The sequence below is a fragment of the Clarias gariepinus genome, chromosome 18, assembly GCF_024256425.1.
Source record: "Clarias gariepinus isolate MV-2021 ecotype Netherlands chromosome 18, CGAR_prim_01v2, whole genome shotgun sequence".
NCBI classification, from domain to species: domain Eukaryota; kingdom Metazoa; phylum Chordata; class Actinopteri; order Siluriformes; family Clariidae; genus Clarias; species Clarias gariepinus.
The window spans coordinates 7050468-7074946 of NC_071117.1; the positions used below are offsets into that span (position 1 = coordinate 7050468).

General features: G+C 40.0%; 1 protein-coding gene across 1 annotated transcript in view; it reads left to right on the forward strand.

The window, feature by feature from the left end:
- Positions 1-2761: 2761 nt before the first annotated feature.
- The window catches only part of LOC128506540 (complement C3-like), a 48376-nt gene continuing 26658 nt past the window's right edge, over positions 2762-24479 (forward strand). Inside the window, exons 1-12 of the mRNA XM_053477035.1 lie at positions 2762-2821; positions 13493-13580; positions 17475-17670; positions 19060-19228; positions 19623-19699; positions 20723-20811; positions 20910-20992; positions 21121-21208; positions 21580-21682; positions 22413-22533; positions 22670-22785; positions 23052-23198. Coding sequence (XP_053333010.1) covers positions 13510-13580; positions 17475-17670; positions 19060-19228; positions 19623-19699; positions 20723-20811; positions 20910-20992; positions 21121-21208; positions 21580-21682; positions 22413-22533; positions 22670-22785; positions 23052-23198 — 1260 coding nt within the window. The 5' untranslated portion in view covers positions 2762-2821; positions 13493-13509. The remainder of the gene's footprint in view (positions 2822-13492; positions 13581-17474; positions 17671-19059; positions 19229-19622; positions 19700-20722; positions 20812-20909; positions 20993-21120; positions 21209-21579; positions 21683-22412; positions 22534-22669; positions 22786-23051; positions 23199-24479) is intronic.

Genomic DNA, 24479 nt, shown 5'->3' on the forward strand with positions numbered 1-24479 from the left:
TTTACGTGTTTATTTGATTTATTTTCTATATACCACTTGTCCTATACAAAGTTTTGGGTGCCTGGAGCCTATCCCAGGAAACTTAGGGCATACAGTAAGGCAGGGTACATGCTGGACATGGCGCCAATCCATATCTGGGGGCACACACATACATATACACACACATCACATTTATTCACACATTCCAGGCAATTTGGACATGCACATTAACCTAATCTGCATGTCTTTGGACTGTGGGAGGAAACCGGAGAATTCAGAGGAAACCCACCAAGCATGGGGAGAACATGCAAGCTCCATGCACACAGACTTAGACTCCGTCCACACGAAGCCGGTGCGTTCCCTATCCGATAATTTTTTTTCGTGAACACGGCGTCGTCTCAAGAAATATCTGCGTACACACGAAACCACTGAAAACGGTGTAGTATATATGCCAGACCAGTATGGGGCGCTGTAATTCTGCCATAGAGATACACTATACACGGAGAAGAAGACTTTGAGCATGCACATAACCTTCGCGCTGTATACGAACCAAGATGGTGTTGTCCATTATCGCTTGTTGCTCATAACAGTTGCATAGAAGCAATAGATTTTGCTGTAATAAAGCTAGTAGGCTTTGTAGCAACACGAACACAATCATGTAGTCCGCCATTATTGTTGTTGCTGTTACGTGTGACGCAGCAGACACGTGATGTGATGACATCATCGTTAACAAAATATACGGATTGGCCGTACACACTAAGACGCAAGGGTGTCGTTTTCAGATTTATCCACTTTGGGACCCGGTTTCAAAAAATAGCGGTTTCAGTCTCCTAAAACACCGGATCCGTGTGGCCGAAACGCCAATAAGATAAAAAATTATACGTATACAGCGAAACGCGTCTCCGTGTGGACAGGCCCTCAAGGTGGTAACTGAACCCTTGACCCTGGAGGTGTGAGGCCACATCATTAGCCACTGCATCACCATGTTGCCACGTGTTTAATTTTATTTCATCTTTTTTTTATTACCTCAATCAGTTAATTTCCTAACCATATAATCCAATGAGTGCATCAGTTTAGAAAATCTGCACAGTAAAGGTTAAAGGAGCCAAATTGTCAGTCAAGTAAAAGATTAATTACACTTAAATTAAAAAAAAAATGCAGCAAATCTTTTTTCATCTACACAGATATTTTGTTATTCAAGGTAAATCAAGGCCTTTTTTACCAAGGAAGAATCCAAGAAACATACAGAAATATTAACCAAGACTAAATAATATAGGCCATCACTTTCTAAATCTTTAAATAAAGAATTCTGTTACATTCTTCACGTCTGGACTAAGAACTAGGCTTTTGGTTTTTAAATTTATGTATTTATGTGCAATTTATTTAGTACCCAAGCACTATAGGATGCGAAGAACCCTCATGTTTTTCTAAGGCTTCTTTTTTCCACCTCTTTGGGGGTCTTAACATACTCAAAATACTGAAAATTCTGCCTTTAGGATGCCTGAGAGTCTTGTTGGCCCGGGGCCCTCTGGGGCCTCACACAAGATTTTGCTGCATAGCTCATCCACACATACACACCAATTACTGTACATTGATTGACACGTTCAGTGACATCACATTGAGTAACATCATACTCATCGTGGCATGCACACACACACTAACGCACTCATACATCACACACATCCTAAACACATACACATACATACACGCACGCACACACACACACACATGCGCAAACACACTCATACATCACACACATTTCAAATGTTAACACTCACACTCACACAGACGCACACACACGCACGCATGCACAAACACACTCATATATCACACACATCACAAATGTTAACACTCACGCAATCACATTTCTGTTCACACGAAACTCACAAACACACATATACACTACATCACACACATACACACACACACACACACTAAAAAATCAGATTTCTTACACACACATTACACACATACTGTGGCGTGGGCGGAGCGGCAGGTGACGACTATCATGCACTGCGGGGGGGTTTAATGTGTTCACCCTGTTGGGGAAGGGTGTTTGGGTTAGTGGCTTCGGCCAGGTTTGTGTGTTAGGGTGTATGTGACCTGTTGAATGTGCTCTGGTTCATGCTTAGGCTGAATTGACTGTAGGTTCTCGTGTGAATGTGCTGCTCATGCTATACAGTGCGGTGCAAAATAAAGTACTCCCAGCCATTGCATTGGGCAGCAAGTAAGCTCACTCGTCTCTCCAACGTCCTTTTAGGCAGTAAAACGCTACAATACTAACACACACATCACAAATTATAACACACAGATTCACACACAAACATGCACAAGCACATTTACTCGTCACACACATGTCTCAAACACAGACACACACACACACACACACACACCTCTCTCTCTCTCTCTCTCTCTCTCTTTCTCTCACACACACACACACTATAAAGTGTGTGTAACGTGTACAAGTTGTGCGTTGCACTTGGTCAGCGATGGCTTTTTGTACTGTTGGTCTTAACATGCTCAAATAACACGCAGATTGTTACTTACCACTCTCTTTCTTTTTTTGACTCACACACACAAATATAAAAAAAATACAGTCCTAGTGGGGACTTCCAAATGATCAAAGGTTAGATTTATACAAAAGGGCAGTTTAATCAGTGTAGGAAGATCCCCGAGGCCCAGGAACAGGTTGGTACATTCATCTCCAAAATATTTTGTAACAAGATTAATTATTCTGGCTATCTGACTGAGCGAAGACTGGAGGAGGTTTGGTTTGTGTTTTGGATTAGGAGGTCGGGGAGTCTGTATTGCAGTCTTATAAAACAGATCTCACTGTAAACAGGTAGGTTATTTTTCTTAGATTTTTTTATGATTAAATCACACATTTTTCACATTTAGCATTAACTTTTAAATTTTTTTAATGATAATATATATATATATATATATATATATATATATATATATATATATATATATATTTTTTTTTTTTTTATTATTATTATTATTATTATTTTTACACATTAATACATATTGGTCACATCATGTTATGTCCTTAGACTTGAACTCAGTCATAATCCCAGCTGTTTTATTATTATTATTATTATTATTGAAGTTGTTGTTTTTATTGTAACATGTTCAATAAATGATATTGGGGTTAAGTTTATACATGACCCCAATGACAAAATTGACTGTAACAACAGCAGTATTTTATTTTTTTTTAATGCTGAAATGCATCTTTTAAATTCTTATTCTATTCATGGCACACACACACACACACACACTGTAGCTTTTCTTTCAGTGTTGTTTTTCTTTGTTATTATTGTACGTTAATACTCAAGATGCACAAATTATGAAAGAGCATGCATGGAATTATATATTAAACAAAAAGTGTTATACAACCCAGAATAGGTTTTATACTTTAGATTGTCCAAAGTAGTTACATTTAGCTATAATGTCAGCTTGGCACATTAATGGCATTCTCTCATCAAGTTCATGGAATGGTTTTCGTTTCATGTCAGAGGTGTAGGAAAGGTGTAGGTCTCAGGAAAACCCTTGGCAAGACTTAATCTGTGACTTTTCTTGCCTTTTTAATGTGCTTTAGACAGCTGGGACATCAGTTGGGTTGCACAAAAGAGGGGTTGGTACAGAGTCAATAGTCATGTTAATGCTAATACAACTACTGAACAAATCTAGATTATGGTAAGAAACAGTAACTGTACATAAAAGAAAGTCAGTCCATCATAACTATAAGAAATAAAACTCAGTCATTTAAAAAAAAAAAAAGGGTAGTCATCAAAAGCATCAAGTGCTATTACAAACTAGATTTCATGAAGATCATTCCAGGAAATGAAGACCCAGAAACTGGTAGGTACATTTCTCCCCAAAATATTATAAAACAAGCAGTGGTGGGTAGAGTAGCCAAAAAATGTACTCAAGTAAAAGTAACTGTACTCTAAAATAATATTACTCAAGTATAAGTAAATTGTAATCATCCAAAATATTACTTAAGTAAGAGTATAAAATTATTCGATGAAAAGTACTGAGTAACTGTAACAGTATTTATTTTGTTTATTTATTATTATAAATATATAATAGTAATTATTCGATGAAAAGTACTGAGTAACTGTTTCAGGTGTAATGTCCGAAAAATAATAATAATAAAAATAAAAAAAAAATGCATGATTGGTAAAACAGCCATTTGGTAGATCCACCTGCTGCATGTGTAAAATAAATGGTTAGAAATGTATCAAATCGAGTATAGGTGCACTTTATGTTGTCTCTTCTGTATAAAAAATGTATACAGTTCCCAGCTAGCCAGCTAATTAGGTCTCTAAGTTAGCTAGTTAGTTTTTTGTTCATTTATGATGTTAATTTATGTTATCATGTTAATCTGTCTCACCTCAGCTAGCCAGCTCATTGGGCTTCTTAGTTAGCTAGTTAGCTTTCTGTAAATTGATGTTGTAAATTCATGTTGCATGTAGCACCTTGGTCCTGGAGGAACGTTGTTTGTTTCACTGTGTACTAACTGTATATGGTTGAAGTGACAATAAAGCCTACTTGACTTGACTTTACTTGTGTAGCCGAATGTAGCAGAGTAAGGGTAACGTTTCTTCTTTAAAAATCTTCTCAAGTAAAAGTTAAATGTATGTGCAGTAAACCTACTTGTAGTACTCATGTACTTTTTTTTTTAAGTTACTCAAGTAAATGTTACTTGTTACACAGAAAACGAGATTCATTATTTTGACTGAGTGAACACTGGATGAGGTTCTGGTAAATGTTTTCATTTAAATGGGTGGTGTACTGCAGTATTATGAGGCAGATCTCACAAGCGTCAATTAACACAGGTTTATGCGACATTTTCTTACACATACAGTATGGTGCATCCTAAAAACTTTTTCATTATTTAATTTACTATACTGTAGATTCATTACATGACATATAGAAAAAAGTTTTTCTTTGTTTAGTTTAAATTGTAATGAACACAGTTTACAGTTCACTAAAATAACAAAACACAAAATGTCTCGGGTAACAAGACGGAGACGAGATGCTGCATAAAAACGCTATGGGAACATCTTTTCGTGTTGCCAGTTGTGAAGCATGTGTGTATAAAACATGCCAAATTTTGGCTTATATAACCTCGGTCATCTGATTAAACGCACCTGCAGGTTATAAATAGGAGTAAACCGGGAACATTCCTCAGATTGATTTTGTCTGAAGGGACATCCAGTCACGCGGGCAGTGCGGCATTGGAGTGCAGCATCTCGTTCCCGCCTTTTCAGGGAACAGGGTTACAGCAAAGTAACCCGAGACGTTCTCTCGATGCTACACTCTGCGTGAAAACGCTGTGGGAGCGAGAATACCAACGCCTGCGCAATGCAAGTGTCTGGACCCCCGGGTTGTGTAGCGTGTGCACAAAAAGGCCGAGAAGGTCTTAGAACTATCTCTGGGAAGCTGACTCGAGGACCTGTGAGCCCGGAGTAGCAGGAACATCCAAGCTGTAAAATTTAACAAATGTGTGCGGAGAGGACCAACCTGCCACGTCACACACTTGCTGCAGGGGAACACCTCTCGCCAGAGCTATAGATGAGGCCATCCCGTTGGTTGCATGAGCCTTAATTCCTAGAGGCCAAGTGAGCCCATGTGCCTTATTGGAGAGGGCAATAGCATCTCTCAACCAGTGTGACAGAGTCTGTGTAGTGGCGGCACATAAAGAGCTGCTCTGACTCACACCAGTGGCCGGTGTGGTGGACGTAAATCTGAAGAGCACGTACTGGACACAGTAAGTGAAGTCTCTCCTGCTCCGGAGCTGTAAAAGGCAGAGGACAGATGGCTTCGAGAACAACAGGGTGCATGGTTAAGAATGAAACTTTCGGAAGATAGTTCTGGTGAGGATGCAGAATGGCCCTGACTAGCCCAGGGGCAAAGTCTAGGCAGGATGGGGAGACTGACAAGGCGTGCAGATCTCCAACCCTTTTCAGAGAGGTAACGGCCATCAGAAAAAACATCTTAAGGGTCAGAAACCTGACAGGCACTGACTCTAGTGGTTCGAAAGGGGTGTTTATTGGACCTTCGAGCACGATAGAAAAATCCCATGACAGGACAGTGGCTCTAGTGGGTGGCCTCAACCATTTAGCTTCACAAATGAAATGGGCAACTAAAGGGTGCTTTTACACTGTAACCCCATCAGTTGGAATGTGACAGGCTAAAATAGCGGCTATGTACGTCCTGAAAGTACTAGGGCACAAGCCAACTTTTCCTGCAGGAACTTCAGCACTGAAACAATTCGGCAGTGGACTGGGTCTACCTGCTTCGTCATACACCAACTTTGAAATACATTCCATTTGAGGTTGTAGGCTTTCCCAGCGGAGGGAGCCCTAGCATTTAAAATAGTGTCAATAACGTTGGCTGAAAGACCAGAGTTGGTCTTGTTCAGGGGCCCATTGTAAAGGTTCCAAAGCTCGGGTCGGGGATGAAATATTGTCCCCTGCGTCTGAGACTGAAGATCCCTCCTCACTGGAATCACACATGGTGAGCCGTTGAGGAGAGATATTAGGTCCGAGAACCATACTCTAGTCGGCTAACAGGGTGCTATCAATAAGAGGCGCAAATGCTGTTGACGACCCTCGCCAGGACTCGTGGGAGCAGAGCTATCAGAGGAAACGCATAAAGGCGAAATTTGGGCCACGTATGGGCCATGGCGTCCAGACCCAGGGGAGCTGGACGAGTCAGAGAGTAGTAAAGGGGACATTGTCCTGTCTCTTGAGGGGCAAAGACGTCCACCTCTGCTGTAAAAAAATTTTCCCAGATCTGACTGACTACTTCGGGATGGAGCCTCCATTCCCCGTGTGTCACTGGCTTGTCTGGACAATAAGTCTGCTCCCACATTTATGTGCCCTGGAACGTCAATTGCCCTGAGGAATAGGAACTTGTCCTGTGCCCAAAGCAGAACCTGGTGCGCTAGCTTGTTCAGGCGGCGCGAGCACAGTCCGCCCTGGCGATTTATGTAGGAGACTACCGATGTGTTGTCCACCCGCACTAGAACATGGTAGCCTCTCAACTGCTGGAGGAAATGCTGTAGGGCCAAGAATAGAGCCATCATTTCGAGGCAATTAATGTGCCATGCGAGAAGATAGCCTCTCCAGCTCCCTTGGGCTGGACGGCCATCCAAGACCGCACCCCAGCTGGTAAGGGAAGCGTCTGTCGTTAGCATCTTGCGACGACAAGACGGACCTAGAGTGGTACCCAAAGTCAGAAACCGGGGTCTGAACCACATAGAAAGGGTACGAAGCCATTTGCGCGTAACTCTTATTTGCCTTCGGGGATTGGCCCTTGCATGAAGTCCCCTAGCTCTTAGCCACAACTGAAAAGCTCTCATGTCAGAATCAGAATCAGAATCAGAAAGAGTTTTATTGCCAAGTACGCTTACACGTAAAAGGAATTTGTTTTAGTGACAGAGCTTCCAGAACAGAAAACAAATGACAAGACAAAAACAGCACGACAACAAAAAAAAAAAAAAAAAAAAAAAAACATTTGACATCAAATGGAGTAGGGTGTGAGATACTTTTTAAATAAGTTATATAAATATCTGAAATCTGTGGTATTATACAGTATATTGCACTATATTTATTGACAGTTGATGTTTAACTGTTCATGAGGGAGATTGCCTGGGGAAAAAAACTGTTTTTGTGCCTGACTGTCCTAGTGTTAGGTGCTCTATAGCGTCGACCCGACGGCAAAAGTTCAAATAAAATGTGGCCTGGATGTGAGGGGTCCAAAGTGATATTCCGAGCCCTTTTTCTCACTCTGGATGTGTACAGTTCTTGTGGCGTGGGCAGGGCAGTGCCGATAATTCTTTCAGCAGTCCGAACCGTCCTTTGTAGTCTTCTGATGTCTGTTTTCGTAGCTGAGCCAAACCAGACAGTTATTGAAGTGCACAGGACGGATTCAATGACGGCTGAGTAGAACTGTGTGAGCAGCTCCTGTGGCAGGTTGAATTTCTTTAGCTGGCGAAGGAAATACAACCTCTGGTGGGCCTTTTTAACAATAGAGTCAATGTGAATGTCCCACTTCAGGTCCTGAGAGATGGTCGTGCCCAGGAACCGGAATGACTCTACTGCTGTCACAGTGCTGTTCATGATGGTGAGTGGGGGAAGTGCAGGTGGGTTCCTCCTGAAGTCCACAATCATCTCCACTGTTTTGAGCGTGTTCAGCTCCAGGTTGTTGAGACTGCACCAGACAGCCAGCTGCTCAACCTCACTTCTGTAAGCAGACTCGTCACCGTCCTGAATGAGGCCGATGATTGTGGTGTCATCTGCAAATTTCAGGAGCTTGACAGTGGGGTCTGTAGAGGTGCAGTCATTGGTGTACAGGGAGAAAAGCAGTGGGGAGAGAACGCATCCCTGAGGGGCTCCAGTATTGGTGGTGTGGCTGTTGGACATGAATTCCCCCAGTCTCACTAGCTGCTGCCTGTCTGTCAGAAAGCTGGTGATCCAGTGACAGATAGAGCTAGGAACAGAGAGCTGGTTTAGTTTGGTCTGAAGCAGTGCTGGGATGATCGTATTAAAAGCTGATGAAAAGTCTATAAACAAGACCCTTACATAAGCCCCTGGTTTGTCCAGATGTTGGAGGATGAAGTGCAGTCCCATGTTGACTGCATCATCAACAGACCTGTTTGCTCTATAGGCAAACTGCAGGGGGTCCAGTAAGGGTCCTGTGATGTCCCTCAGATAGGCCAACACCAGTCTTTCAAATGACTTCATGACCACAGATGTTAGGGCGACTGGTCTGTAGTCATTAAGTCCTGTGATTTTAGGTTTTTTTGGAATGGGGATGATTGTGGAACGTTTAAAGCACAAAGGCACTTCACATTGTTCCAGTGATCTGTTGAAGATCTGTGTAAAGATGGGAGCCAGCTGGTCAGCACAGGATTTCAGACAGGCTGGTGTCACGCCGTCTGGGCCTGGAGCTTTCCTTCTCTTTTGTTTTAGAAAGATCTGGCGAACATCCTTTTCACAGACCTGGAGTGCAGGGGGGGAAGAGAGGATGGTTGCTAGAGGTGATAATGGTGGTGTAGAAAGAGGGTCAGGACAGGGGTGTGGTGTGAAACTGGGTGATAATGGTGGTGTAGAAAGAGGGTCAGGACAGGGGTGTGGTGTGAAACTGGGTGTTTCAAATCTACAATAGAACTCATTCAGGTCATCAACCAGTTGTTGATTCCCTACAGAGTTGGGGGTTGGCGTCTTGTAGTTAGTGATGGTTTTCAGGCCTTTCCACACAGAAGCAGGGTCGTTTACAGAAAACTGATTTTCTAGTTTTTCAGAGTAGCTTCTCTTAGCCGCTCTGATTGCCCTTGTTAGTGTGTTCCTGGCCTGTTTGTACAAGATCCTGTCCCCACTCCTGTAGGCATCCTCTTTAGCCTGACGAAGCTGTCTGAGTTTTGCTGTAAACCATGGTTTGTCATTGTTATATGTTAAAAAAGTCCTGGTAGGGATGCACATGTCCTCACAGAAACTGATGTAGGATGTTACAGAATCTGTGAGCTCGTCCAGATTGGTGGCAGCAGCTTCAAAAACACTCCAATCAGTGCAGTCAAAACAGGCCTGTAATTCCTGCTCTGCTTCACTGGTCCATCTCTTTACTGTCCTTACTACAGGCTTAGCAGTTTTAAGTTTTTGCCTATAGGTCGGGAGAAGATGAACCAGGCAGTGGTCAGAAAGTCCTAAAGCTGCTCTGGGGATAGAGCGATATGCATCCTTTATTGTGGTGTAGCAGTGATCCAAAGTATTTTTGTCTCTGGTGGGGCATGTAATGTGCTGTTTGTATTTAGGCAGTTCACGTTTAAGGTTTGCTTTGTTAAAATCCCCAAGTATAATTAAAACCGAGTCCGGGTGTTGTTGCTCCGTGTCTGTGATGTGAGCAGCCAGCTGTTGCAATGCTGCGTTCACACACGCTTGTGGAGGGATGTACACACTCACAAGAATAAACGAGGTAAACTCCCGCGGCGAATAGAAAGGCTTGCAGTTGATGAAATATGCCTCTAGATCAGGACAGCACATCTTCTTCAATGGTGTCACATTTGTACACCAACGTTCATTGATGTAAAAGCATGTCCCGCCGCCTCGCGATTTCCCCGTTGATTCCGTGTCGCGATCCGCTCTGAACAGCTGGAAGCCCGGCAGGTGTAGCGCGTTGTCCGGAATGGCTTCATTCAGCCAGGTTTCCGTGAAACACAGCGCAGCAGAGTTTGAAAAGTCCTTATTTTTCCTGGAGAGCAGGAAAAGTTCGTCCATTTTATTGGGTAAAGAGCGGAGATTCGCCAGATGTATACTCGGCAGCGCAGTTCTAGAGCCGCGCTGTCTGAGCTTGACGAGCGCGCCGGCTCTCTTCCCCCGCCTGCGCTTCTTAAAGCATTTCAACAGTGCCGCTGCTCCGCCGGTTACAATGTTCAGAAAAACATTTGAGAAGTCGAAAACTGGTTGGAAATTGTGTGATGTGTCCTGCTGAATGTTCAGCAGTTCATCTCTGGTATAAGTGATAACATTTGAAAAACAAAAAACAGGACAAACTAACAAAAACAGTAAGACAGATAGAGAGCTCCACACCGAGGCAGCCATCCGCGGCGCCATCACAACTTTCACAATGTGCAGAAAGCCCAAGGGTATCACCATGGATGCAGCTGCCATGAGGCCTAAACAATTTTGAAAGTGATGTACAGTCACTCTCTGGTCTAGCCTGATTTCCTTCAGGACATTGAAAATGGATTCGATACGAGCAGGAGACATCTGTGACCGCATAACAATCGAATCCCAAATGACACCCAGGTATGTTGTCCTCAGAGCCAGCAAGAGAATGCTTTTCGCAGCATTGAGTCTCAATCCTAATGAATGAAGATGAGCTAGGACAACATCCCGATGTCTAAGCGCTAGCTCCTGAGACTGGGCCAGGATATCCCAGTCGTCCATGTAATGTAAAATACGGATGCCCTGGAGTCGCAAGGGAGCCAGGACTGCATCCATGCACTTTTTGCACTGGGTGATAGAGCTACACCAAATAGAGAGACCCGATATTGGTAAGCTTTGCCCCCGAAAGCGAACCTCAGGAACTTCCTGTGTTGTGGCAAAATTTCTATGTGAAAATATGCATCCTTCAGATCTATTATCACAAACCAATCCATTTGTTGGATTTGTGAAACAATGATTTTGACAGTCAACATCTTGAATCTGTACTTTTTTAGATAGCGGTTCAGCCCGCGAAGATCTAGGATTGGACGCAGCCCCCCGTCTTTCTTGGGAATCAAGAAATAACGACTGTAGTAGCCTGACTTTATGTCTGGAGGGGGAACCTGTTCTATAGCCTCTTTTTTCAGCAATGCCTGCAGTTCGAGAGTCAACAGATGCACTTCGGCTACATGGGGGGGTGGGTGTTAGTGGTTCGGCATCCTGAATTACAGCAGGATAAGACCGAAGGACTAACATACTTTTGGAGGCCGGTGTTGTCCGAAACACCAAAAGCGGCGGAAACTGAGCATTGACACCTGCCAGGGAGGGCCCCTTCATATAGGGGGCCAGGGGTAGCTCAGTGGTTAAGGCATTGGACTACGGTTCGGACGATCCCAGGTTCAAACCCCACAACCACCAAGTTGCCACTGTTGGGCCCTTGAGCAAGGCCCTTAACCCTCAACTGCTCAGATGTGTAATAAGATAAAAATGTAAGTCGCTCTGGATAAGAGCGTCTGCCAAATGCCTAAATGTAAATATAGGAAAGAGTGTTACGCACCCCTCCCAGGGGGGTCTACCCCTTTCGGTCCTGGGCGCATAAGCTTCAGGACGACATCTTTGAAAAGAAGACGATCGAGTGCGGCGAGTGCGGCGATCTGACCTCTTTGAGGCGGCTTGTGAGGGGCGGCGAGCCATACCCCAGTCTTTACAAGGGGGTGCCCGGCTGCTGACGCTTTTTTTTCTGCGCCTCCCGTCTGGCGAGGATCAGATCTGATCGAGACTGAGTGGCCGACAGTCTCGACTCTTGAGCATGGCGTGGAAGAAATTTCCCAAAAGCCTGTTCATACAGCGTAGCCTCCTGAAACTTGGTGGCGGAGGAATTTACAGTGTCGCCAAACAGGCCGGGAGGTGAGACAGGGGCATCAAGGAGGAATGTTCGATCCTTATTCTTGATGCCTGTCAAATTTAACCACAGGTGCCTTTCTGCGGACACCAGGGAAGCCATGAAACGGCCGATAGCACGGCCAGCCTGCTTGGTCGCACGAAGAGACAAGTCAGTCGCCCGGCATAATTCTGTGAAAGCTAACTCATTCACAGTGCTGCTCGTCCTCAAATCTTTTAACAGGTCAGGCTGATACGCCTGCAAGAACGCCATGGTGTGCAAAAAAGTACCGGCTTGACCTGCTGCTTGAAACGCCTTCCCTACCAGCGTAGAAGAAGTTCTACATAGCTTGGAGGGAAGTGTTGGATTCTTTAGTGAGAATGATGTCCCAGTAGAGAGATAGCCCGCAAGTGTCTCTTCTATCTGGGGCATCACCATGTAACCACGTGCCTTTGCATCACCGATGTTTGCATAAAACAAAGTTGATGGTACAAAAATACGGGATGAATAAGGCTTGCTCCATGAACTAGTTAATTCATTGTGGAGGTCGTCAAAAACGGGGAGAGAGCAACGTTGTGGCTCCATCTCCTGGCCACCCGACAAAAATCTGTCATCTGATTTTAAGTGTTGGGGGAAAGCTTGCTCCTGTGGCCAATTAATGTGCAGCCGCTCGACTTCACGCGTTATGACTTCAAGCAGCTCCTTATACTTTCTATCTTCCTTAGAGGAGCGTTCTAAGGTAGCTACTTCTATTTCCACCAAAGCAGGAGAGTAAGCCTTTGCACTTGTGAAGTGGAAGGAGAGACTTCGCGATCGAAGAGAGGGTCCCACTTTCATGGGAGGAAGATCACAGTGTTCACAGCCTCCTTCAAGCCCTTGGAGAGCGTGACTTTCACCCAAACACTGGAAGCAAAAAGTGTATAGATCGCCCTCAGAGAGAAAATTCTTGCACGGAGGGACACATCTTGTTTTAAACTCCGCCATTATAACACTTTTCTTTGCTTTTTTATTTGCTTTTAATTTGTTTGTGACACACGCGCACAATGTGGTCATTAAGACAAAAGATCTGAGGAATGTTTCCGTTTTACTCCTATTTATAACCTGCAGGTGCGTCTCATCAGATGATGTCAGCTGACCGAGGTTATATAAGCCAAAAGTTGGCGTGTTTGATACACACATGCTTCACAACCGGCAACACGAAAAGATGTTCTCACAGCGTTTTCATGCAGCATCGAGTGTAGCCTTTAAAAGGGAACTGCAATATCTCAAATAACGTTTTAGGATTAATTAAGAAACAATTTACAATACAAAGTAGAGGTTTTCTATCAATGGTTTCTAGTGTGTGTGTGTGTGTGTGTGTGAGAGGTAGATGTCTAAATGTTAAGTTACTGCTCACTAACACATGATTCCTTAGGCTGAGCAGCAAGCAGGATGCATGTGGACCTGGCGTGGCTGACGGCTGCCCTTGTTTCTTTCCCCCTGCTCGCGCTATGTGACCCACTGTGAGTAGACACACACATTTTGATTTATTTAAATTAATCCACAACTCATTTACAATGTTTTAGGGAATACTTAAAGTCTCTTTTGATTAAATCGCACATTTTACACATTTTGCATGTGGTGGGATTATTATATAAAAGCCGGAACACATTTAGAGCTCATTCGGCTGAACAACTTGCACTGCATGTCATGTTATTTTGGGACCTTTGCAAAACGCACCCAATGGATTTTGATGTACTCTGCTAGGGAATTTATACAATCACCATCAAATTTGTCCGTATTAGCATATGTAATATAAAAGGCATTGACAATGCAAAATTCGAGAGGGATTTTTGATCTCAAACCAGTTAGCCGTGACAATGCCCTAAACTTGAGCTGAAAAGTGGTTAATAACATTCTGTGGAACATCATATTGAGTGGTATAACATTCAGTGAAATGTTCAGTGACATCACATTGAGTGATTTCATAGTGTGATGTTTTTTTTTTTTCTTTTTTCAACATTTGGAGCTTTTTGGAGATCTAAACATAAAATCCCCTTTTTCTAAAATTATGTCATAATGGAATTGGGATACATTCTTTAACACTGTAAAGCATTGTCTCAACGATGGTTGGATAACACTACCCATTCTCTAAGACGTGCCTGCAGAGTAGCTGAGAGAAAGTGGAAAAAGGACAAACTGAAAATTTCGTTTGAAATGTTGCAGGATGCGCTATGTAAATATCAGAGAGCTGTGAAATCTGCTAAAACATTTTTTTTCTAACATAGTAGCCTGTAATAGACAGCGGCCACAAGTTCTTTTTTATGTTTTTAATTCTCCTGTTAATCCACGTGAGTCAGATTGTATTTTTTTGTGGATAAGATGACACCTACGTCCTACAAATTGCCCCTGTGATAGTATTCCTGCAAGCTTACTTAAGGATGTTTTTGATACTGTTGGGCCAAGCGTTGTATCTTTGGTTAACACATCTCTCAGCTCAGGATGTGTACCAGCTGTTTTTAAGCATGCCACTGTGCAACCACTATTAAAAAAGAAAAAAATTAGATTTCTTAATTTTGTCTAATTTTAGACCTATATTTAAACTCCCCTTTTTATCGAAAATTTTGGAGAGAGTTGTTTTTAATCAACTTCAATCATTTTTAGATGTACATTGTATTTTTGAAGTATTTCAGTCTGATTTTAAGCCTCATAACATAGTACAGAAACTGCTCTTCTAATCTTCTTTTAGCTGTTGACTCTGGTAATTCTGCTGTTTTGGTCCTTTTGGATTTGACTGCGATCTTTGATACGGTCAGCCACTCGATTCTTTTATCTAGACTTGAACAATGTGTTGGTATTAAGGGCATAGCAGGCAGAAGTTTTTCTGTTCATTTACTTGAATTCTATTCATCTACTGCCCCTCTTTCTTGTGGTGTTCCCCAATGGTCTATTTTGGGCCCTATTTTGTTTTTTTTTTGGATATGCTCTCTTTGGGGGATATTTTTAAAAAGCACAACATCTCCTTTCACTTTTATGCGGATAATGTACAAATTTATTTGCCTGTCAAAACAAACGACAAAGCTTCATTTTTGTCACTACATAATTGCCTGAGAGATTTAAAAATATGGTTGGATCAGAACTTTCTTTGTCTTAACGAAAATAAGACTGAGATTGTTATGTTTGGTCGTGTTGGGTGCTTGTGTAGATGCACTTGATGATTTAGGAATGTATATTCGTCTATTTACCAGGAATCTCGGTGTGATTTTTGATGGTGCTTTAAAATTCGATAAACAAATTATTTCTGTTACAAAAGCCATTTTTTTTCAACTGAGACTGTTGGCGAAAGTTAAGGCCTACCTTCCATATAAGGAGTTTGTAAGTGTAATTCAAGCTTTTATAAAGTCAAGACTGGACTATTGTAACTCTTTACAGTATATGTTGGATTGGATTAGTCATCTCTTCAGCATCTCCAGTTGGTTCAGAATGCAGCAGCTCGGCTCTTAACTGGGACTAGAAAGCGTGAGCACAATACCCCGGTCTTAGCTTCACTACACTGGCCTTCTGTCCGTTTTAGGATTGAGTTTAAGATTTTATTGTTTGTTTTTAAGATTTTAAATGGGTTGGTGCCTGTATATTTATCAGAGCTTTTAAATATCCACAATCCGCACTGAGGTCGTCTAATCAGTTGCTCCTGGATGTTCCGAGAGCCAGATTAAAATATAAAGGTGAGAGAGCTTTTTCAGTGGTGGGACCGAAGTTGTGGAACGATTTACCTGCTCACATAAAGTCTGCTCAGAGTGTAGAAATTTTTAAGTCATTACTTAAGACGCACTTATATTATTTGGCTTTTTATTGAGTTGAATCTTTGAGACATTTTGACAACTTTTAATGTATTGATTGATTGTGTGTGGTTATGTTTTTTGGCATTGTGAAGCACTTTGGTCAACCATGGTTGTTCTTTAAATGTGCTATATAAATAAAATAAAATAAAATAAACTTTAAATGCATGTGCCCACTGTCTTTCTGGTGTGCCTGGGTGGCAATGGCGCAGGGTTAAGAAATAATTATAATAATAATAATAATAATAATAGTAATAATAATAATATTTATTATTATTATTATTATTATTATTATTATGGCAATGTTTGTTGGACAATATAACAGACATTAAAACACCTTTGCTGCTAAGTTGTTTTAAAAGTTAAAACTATTTTCTAAAGTAATAGTGGCTTATAATATCAGCCAGTATGAATAAAGTCTGGTACAATACTCATACACCTTGAAAGAATTATCAGTAAAATCGGCCATATATTTATCTGTTTCTGTGTGGGTTATGAACAATGTGGTTGTTTTTAATAACCATGTTATTTAAACTGTTCCATCCCAAAATAAAAGGCAAGTATAATTAAAATGCATGCATAAAGCAAGTACACTTAGTTATTATTTTCCTAAGTATAGTCAAAGTCATTGTTGCTGTCTATACCGCTTTATCCTATATACAGGGTCACAGGGGCATTGAGCCTATTGCAGGACACTTAGGGCACGAGGTGGGGTACACAGTTGATTCGGTGCCAGTCCATCATAATGCACATAGTCCAATGTATACTTATATTTTTGGTTCCGTATACTGGTCAGTTGAAGCCAAGTATACTTAAATATACTGTATTTTTGGTTAGTATATATCTGTTAGGTATACACCAAATGCATACTTTATTTTAAAGAAAAGTACAATTACACCCTTGAATAAAATTATTTTTGGTAAGGGCAGTTTAGTTAACTACTGTACATATTCTCACCCACTAGCTATGACAACTCTCTACCCCATTATCCAATTGCTGCCAAAGATAGTGGGTTTGAACTGCTGTTTGAACTGTTACATCACACACTTACAGGAAGGCACTGTTTGCTCTTTTTTTGTGTAAATAAACTCTTGAGCCAGTGTTGCTGTAATGGACAGTTCCTGTAATAGTGGGGTATTGGCTCCTATCATTTAGACACCATAGCCTGTTTTGTTTTTCTGACCTACTGTAGATAGCTGTATCATCAGCAGAATTTACGCTCACATTTATCTCCTAATGATAAGGTGAACATGTTTCTGTGGCACCAACTAAATGTCATATTTTGTACATTTTGATTTAAAAAAACATCAGACATGCTCATAGGGTGTTTTTTTTATGATTACTTTATATACATAATTGTTAAGGAGTATATATGGGACCAGAAAATGGAATTAAGAAAAATGACACCTTTAAATGTATATTTTACACTGCAGTTTAAAAAAATGCAGAAAAAAAAAAAAAGTTTTCTTAAAAAAAAAATAAATAAATAATATATATATATATATATATATATATATATATATATATATATATATATATATATATATATATATAATTTTTTTTTTTTTTTCTTAACAGAAATATCTTGGTGGCCCCAAACCTGCTGCGGGTGGGGACCCCTGAGAGAGTGTTTGTGGAGGCTCAGGATTATACTGGAAATGACTTTAATGTAAAAATAATTGTGAAGAACCACCCACAGAGAACTAAAGAACTGGCATCTGCATTCGCCATCCTCACTGCTGCTAACAACTACCAGGCTGTTGCAGAAATAAAGGTGGGTTCTCTGAGTATGGGTACATTATAAATCCATGAATATTGTATGTGTATACAGTGTATATATCTTTAAAAAGCACAAATATTAGGTCGAATTTGTTTAATTTATATCAGTGTGACTTTTGTGTGATTTTTTTAAAACACTATGACTCCTCAGTTCTGTCACAATTTAAAAATTAGCCAATTAGCCAATACAGTAAGTATGCAAATTAGTATACAAAAAATTCACTTGACTGAAATTTTATACAAATCTGGCAAACTTATGCTGTGCTTGTTATTTTTTGTTGTGATTCAGACAGCAAACAGTAAAAACCAAAAAAAAAGAGTTGATTTTTTATGCACACAAAAGCTTTTTAATGAAACTTATTGTTGAATATTATAAGAATTATTATAAATAATAATAATAAAACTTTAGCTTATAGTATCATTAGCCTCCTCTTGTACCAGTTTTGCTTAATGTTTGACTAATGGCACTTAGTAACCTAGGAACCCAGTGTATCTATTCAATGAGGGAAACTTCAAAGCATTTTTGTAAGTTACTCTGGATAAAAGCGTCTCAAAAATGGCTAAAAGTAAATTTAAATTTAGCATATAGTTAAAAATCTCAATAAATTAATTTCATTCAGGTCATTAGCTGACTTCATTCTATTGCCACCCCAGATCATAACACTGCCTCCAGAGGCTTCATGCACTTCCCTTCTTACCCTGACACGTCCACTGCTCTGGAATAGGCTTACTGTAATCAGAACTCTGTAATCAGATCACATGACCTTTCTCTTTCGTTCCAAAGTACAATATTTACATTCTTTAACAAACTGAAGCCTTTATTCTGATGAGTCTGACTAACAAGTGGTTTCCTTATGGACACACAGCTGTTTAGTCCCAGTCCTGTGAGTTTCCATCACTTGTGTGTGGAATGTTCTTACTTTCACTATTACAGTAAATATATCTCCAGAATTTACTCCTGATCTTTTTTTTAAACATGTACCTTCACCAAGTGTTTAAGTAATTAACATCCATAACTGTTATTTTCTCCAGACCATATTTCTATCACAAAGTTCACAGATTCAACACCTTCTAGATTCCTTTTAGATTTTGATAATGTTTTAAGAGGTTCTTAAACTAGTTCAAGTCATTTTAAATTTGCTCAGCAGTTTTCTTTCTTTGTTGCAGCTCTACTGTCTTTTTTTTTTCTTTTTTCTTTTTTTTTTTTTTGGCCAGGCAGTGAAAAAATTCAATAGAAAAAATTCAGAAATGACACCGGAAGCAAAACGAAAATTTCAGATTATGTGGAGTAGCCTATATTTGCCTATATATGGAATTGATTATACTGTATACCTATTGATGACATTAATTATACAATTTATTTAATTATTTTGTTGTGGTTCAGATTCCTGACAATAAGGACTTCTTTAGTGATGATCCTTTAGAGAAGCAGTATGTGTACCTGCAGGCTGAGTTTCCCTCTGCCCTGCTTGAGAAAGTGGCCCTGGTCTCCTTCCAGTCTGGCTACATATTTGTTCAGACAGACAAGAGCATCTACACACTTGGTACAACAGGTAAAGCAGTCTGGACTCACTCTTTAAAGTGATAAGATGCTTTGATGCAGAATGAAGTTTATGAGCATTTGAAATTGAAAGGCACTGATATTAAACACAATTCCCATGATAGCTATATACAGTAGATACGATCGGTAGATAGATAGATAGATAGATAGATAGATAGATAGATAGATAGATAGATAGATAGATAATATTTATTATTTAAAATACCTTCTTATATATTTATTTTAATAAAGAAACAGATTCATGTATTTAATCTTTCCTTAATTAATGCTATAGTGTATAATTAGCGTTTTTGCTTATAGCAAAAGTAATGTTTATTGTGGTTGCCCTAATTATATAAATCAATTAAAATGAAGTCAATTAAGCAAATTAATTGTCTTCATCCCAGTTCGTTACCGAATCTTCTCACTGACTCCTGACATGCAGCCTTTGGACCAAAGTGGAGGAATCTTTGTGGAAATCACAGTAAGTGATCGAACAACTCAGCTGTTATTTTTTAACCTCACAGTCTGTAACAGTTTCTATGATTTACTGCAGGTGTAAAATAATCTTCTCTTTTTTATAGCTAATTCTCTGGTAAACTTCAGATTTTTTCTTCCTCTTATCCCTACATTATGTATTTATTACAATTATTTTAGGAGGGTAAATAAAGGGTCATGGCGTGCACCAGTAATGGACCTGCACCTAAATCTTTTGTCTCACTACGGTCACTCTGTTGGCTCACTAGGTAGGCAGCCATCCCTTGTCCTGATATGCAAAGGGGTGGGTTGCAGAAAAGGGCACGGCTTTGATCATCGTGAATGATGATCATTAATGGATCTCAGATTTTTCCCAGTGCCATAAAAACAAGACAGGAAGTGTAGCTCATGGTTCAGAGGTTGTGTAAGGGACGCTAACCTGTAATGAAAGGCATGCAAGCGACATGATGTTATGCTCCCCAGGGAGAGCCGAAAAAAGACTGTCCAAGCCCCCGTGGCACTTTCACTCATACACTGAGACAGCCCTCGTGATCCTGCCACAGAAAGCAAAGGATCTGTCTTCATGCTAAGGCCCATTCCCAGCTAAACATTCTGCCCAGGCATCATGATAGACTCCTGTCTGTGGTTACGCCCAAAGAGAGCTGTAAGAGGCTGGTTGGCCAGTCAGTAAAAGAAGTCGTTCGCAGGAGCATTGTGGGAGCTGCTGGCCATGTGATGCTTTTTTGCCATTCCACCTGCTGCCATCACTTGCCAGGCTTGTGCCCAGCTGGGCACTGCATTCAGACTTGCATGTACACACCCTCACAATGTTTGCTTCCCTGTTTTCCATCCTACCTCTTTAAACCCTTTCCTTCGCACTTTGCCGAATAGAATTACAGTTTTACTGTAAGACCTCACCTTGTGTCCGTCTGTCTGTGGTGCCACCCAACTCATTACATAAAAATTAAGAAATTTGTGACTTCAACATTTAGTGTTCCTGAATCACAAATTATGTTTTATTTTCCCCAAGAATCCTCAAGGAATCACAATTAGCAGGGAAACAATCTTTCCTAAGCAGGGAATAATAAAAGGGTCATACAACATCCCTGAAATTGCCAAGTAAGTCCACTGCATTAATACTTCAGATATGAACTGTTGGGCACCAGTGCACTAACTTTATATTGTCATTTAACTGAAAATAATTTTATTTTTTAAAGGTCTGGAATATGGACTTTAGCAGCGCGATATAAAAACACCCCACAGAAGAACTTTACTGCTAAATTCGAAGTTAAAGAATATGGTAAAGTGTATAATTTTGCAGTAAATTAACAAACTAACTAACTACAGTAACTAACTAACTAAATAAATAAATAAATAAATAACTTAATAAATAAATAAATAACTGTTGCTTTTTTTTTTACTTGGCAGTGCTCCCAAGCTTTGAGGTTGCATTAAAACCATCCAAGTCTTTTTTCTATGTCGATGATCAGGAGCTTCAAGTGGACATTAGTGCTAAGTAAGTACATCATTTTAAAAGCAAAACATTATTTATTTAAATAAAAATCATTTTCCAAGGACAGTTATAGCAGTATACAAGTATAAGCAAGTAAACAATCCTGTTGTTTTTATAGCAACTCACTGAGAGTCAAAGTGGTGTAATGAAGCAGGGTTAATTTTAAGGATAACATGAGATGAATAATTCCCCATAACCAACAAACTTAACTAATTCAAACCCTTATGTGTATTGGAGAACCTTACCCCAGTTTGTTAAAAAAACAACAAACTGTTAAATGTTCAAATCATTGTTTGAAAAAAAAAATCCTGGGAATGTATTGTTTTAGCTGAGCCTGTCATGTGTATAACTCAACTTTTCTGAATTATATCAAGGTACCTGTTTGGAAAAAGTGTGGATGGTGTTGCATTTGTGGTGTTTGGCATTAAAAAAGATGACATTAAGACCAATCTGCCTGCCTCTTTAAAAAGAGAACAGGTAAGTTCCATAGATATTTGCTGTTTTACATTATAACATCAGTGGCGCAATAATCAACAATTTATTTACTTCTTTCTCTTTCATTAGATTAGTTGCTTTTGTTTAGATAGGAAAGGGGTCATGCTCTAAATCCGGGATTTTATTGATTTATATTTTGAATAGACTTTTGAAAGCTCTTTTTTATTAATTCAATGTGAAGCCAATGAATATGTTCTCCAAAAATACTGGATAAAAGTGCAGACAAAATATGCAACTTTTAGCACTTTAACCAGCCCTGTCTGTGCGATGAGGCCTAAATCCTGATTGATACATTTCCTGAACCTTATGCCTATACAAAGCGCCATCTAGTGGTGGCACCAGGTAAATCACTAAATAGGGTTTGAATGGGCGTGAATCTTGACATGACTTTCTGGCAGGAGAGGGAGGGGGGATGGGGTCAAATTTGAACAGGGGTCAAAGTTAAATTTAGGTACATATTCCATGATAAAAAAAAAGGACCAATGAAAATAAAGGTGAATTATTTCTGGTATTATCTGTTTGATCTGTTTAACATTCTAATTTCGAAACTATTTTGATACATCTACATTTATTATATACATTTTTAATTTAAGAGGATACGAGTTGATTTATAAGTAAAGTTTTCATGTTTAAAAAAATAAACAAATAAAAGACAATAGAACAGTGCAACAGTACAGTATTACTTATGTATACTCAATTATGTTGTATATAGATCCTAAATGGAGAAGGACATGCGAGGCTGACTAAACAGATGATCCAGCAATCCTTCTCCAATATTCTTGATCTGACTGGAAGCTCGTTGTACATTTCAGTCAATGTCTTAACTGAGACCAGTAAGTGTATGCGTGTGCATGTACTGTATGTGTGTATGTGTGTGTGGGTGGGTGTGTATGGTGGGGGTGCGGGTGACGGGTGGGGTATAGGGGGGTATTTTATCTACATTCTCACAAACTACTGTGTCATTTTCAGGTAGCGAAATGGTTGCAGCAGAGAAGGGGGCTATTCAAATTGTAAAATCACCCTACACCATTGAGTTCAAGAGAACGCCAAAATTCTTTCACCCTGGAATGTCTTTCGATGTCACGGTCTGATATATTTTCTTTTCCCAGAACATCTTATAACTATAATTCACAGCTATTTAACCATGCTGTGTTAAACATGCATATCTTATTTCACTGTTCATTCTTACAGATGAAAAATAATTATTAAAGTATTACTAATTAACCGGTGAATTAAACAATTGGTGTGAATCATTAGAATTGTTCCATGGCCCATAATACATGTGATAAAAAAAAATTCTGTGCTTTTGAGTATTATGCAAACAAGTTGTGTCTAAACTATCTTTGAAAAGGTTTATGTGACCAATCCGGACCAGTCGCCAGCTGAAAATGTGGATGTGGTGGTCACACCTGGTAATGTGAACAGTCGAACCAAGAGTAATGGCATGGCCAAGGTCATAGTGAACCCCCAGAGAGGAGCCAACACACTACAGATAACCGTATGTCATGTAAAAGAAGGTTAAACGTCAATCACACTGCATTATGAGGCTTACTTTCATGGTTTAGCACTGTGGCTTACACTTTTATGGTTGACGTTGTGATTCCCGCCTGGGGTCTATGTGCATGGAGCTTGCAGGCTTTCCTTGTGCTTGGTGGGATTTCTCCCGGGTACTCTGATTTCCAAATACATGCAGATTTAGCTAAATGGCATTCCTAAATTCTCCATAGTGTGTGAGTGAGTATGTGTGAGCTTGTGCCATGCAATGAATTGGCACCTGGTCCAGGGTATAACTCGCCTTATGCCTCTGCCTCAAGTTCACGAGATAGGCTCCAGGCTTCCTGTGGATAGGATAAGTTGTAGAGAGTGAGAGTATGTGAGCATGCAATGCAGGCTGTAGTCAAGCATCTAAAAATACAACACACACACACACACACACACACACACCAAATGATGAGGTATTTTTTAATAATTAATGGAATCAAAGCAACTTGGTCAGTGACATAAATGTATTAAAGTTTGATACCCAGCCCTAGGCACTATTGATATTTATTATATTGATAATTATTATAATTAGATTTTCTTTGAAAGAATAATGGCAGAACATCTGGGAGTCACAAATCATTTTACAGTAATAATTTGAAATTAAAATAAACAAAGAGATAAAACTACAAAACTCATGAAACATGAAGCATTTGTAGACTAGAGTTTATTAATTAAAATTAATGTAAACAAATGTAATAGAGTCATTCATCCAAACTTACTGAAACTTACTGTCAGAAACAAGATTGTCCTGATGTATTTTGGGTGGACAATGTTGCAACTATATGACAGCATCATCCAATCTTAAGTTTCCTGATGCATATTTGCGTTTTAACAGCTTTTATTATTTCATGATAGACCTGGTGTTAAATGCTACCTATACAATGCATACCAAGCATACCATACATATAATCTGTTTTAGGGCCTTAACATTGAAAAAAAAAACAAGGGAAATTGTTGAAATTACTATAAATTATTTCAAATTATTGTGGGACTTAGGTTAAGGACAGAAGAGCAATAGAAAAAGGCCATATGGCCTGATAAGGCCAGACCGAGCCTAGTCCAGAGCAATGGACATGCCGGGATAAGAAGGAAAGCACATGAAGCGATAAACCCATCATGCATGACACCCACTGTACAAGCCTCTGGGGGCAATGTTATGGTCTGGGAAGGGTTTGCTTTACACAGTGTCTTGTAAGGGAGCCCTATCCAAGTCATATGCACCAAGGTCAATAACAGG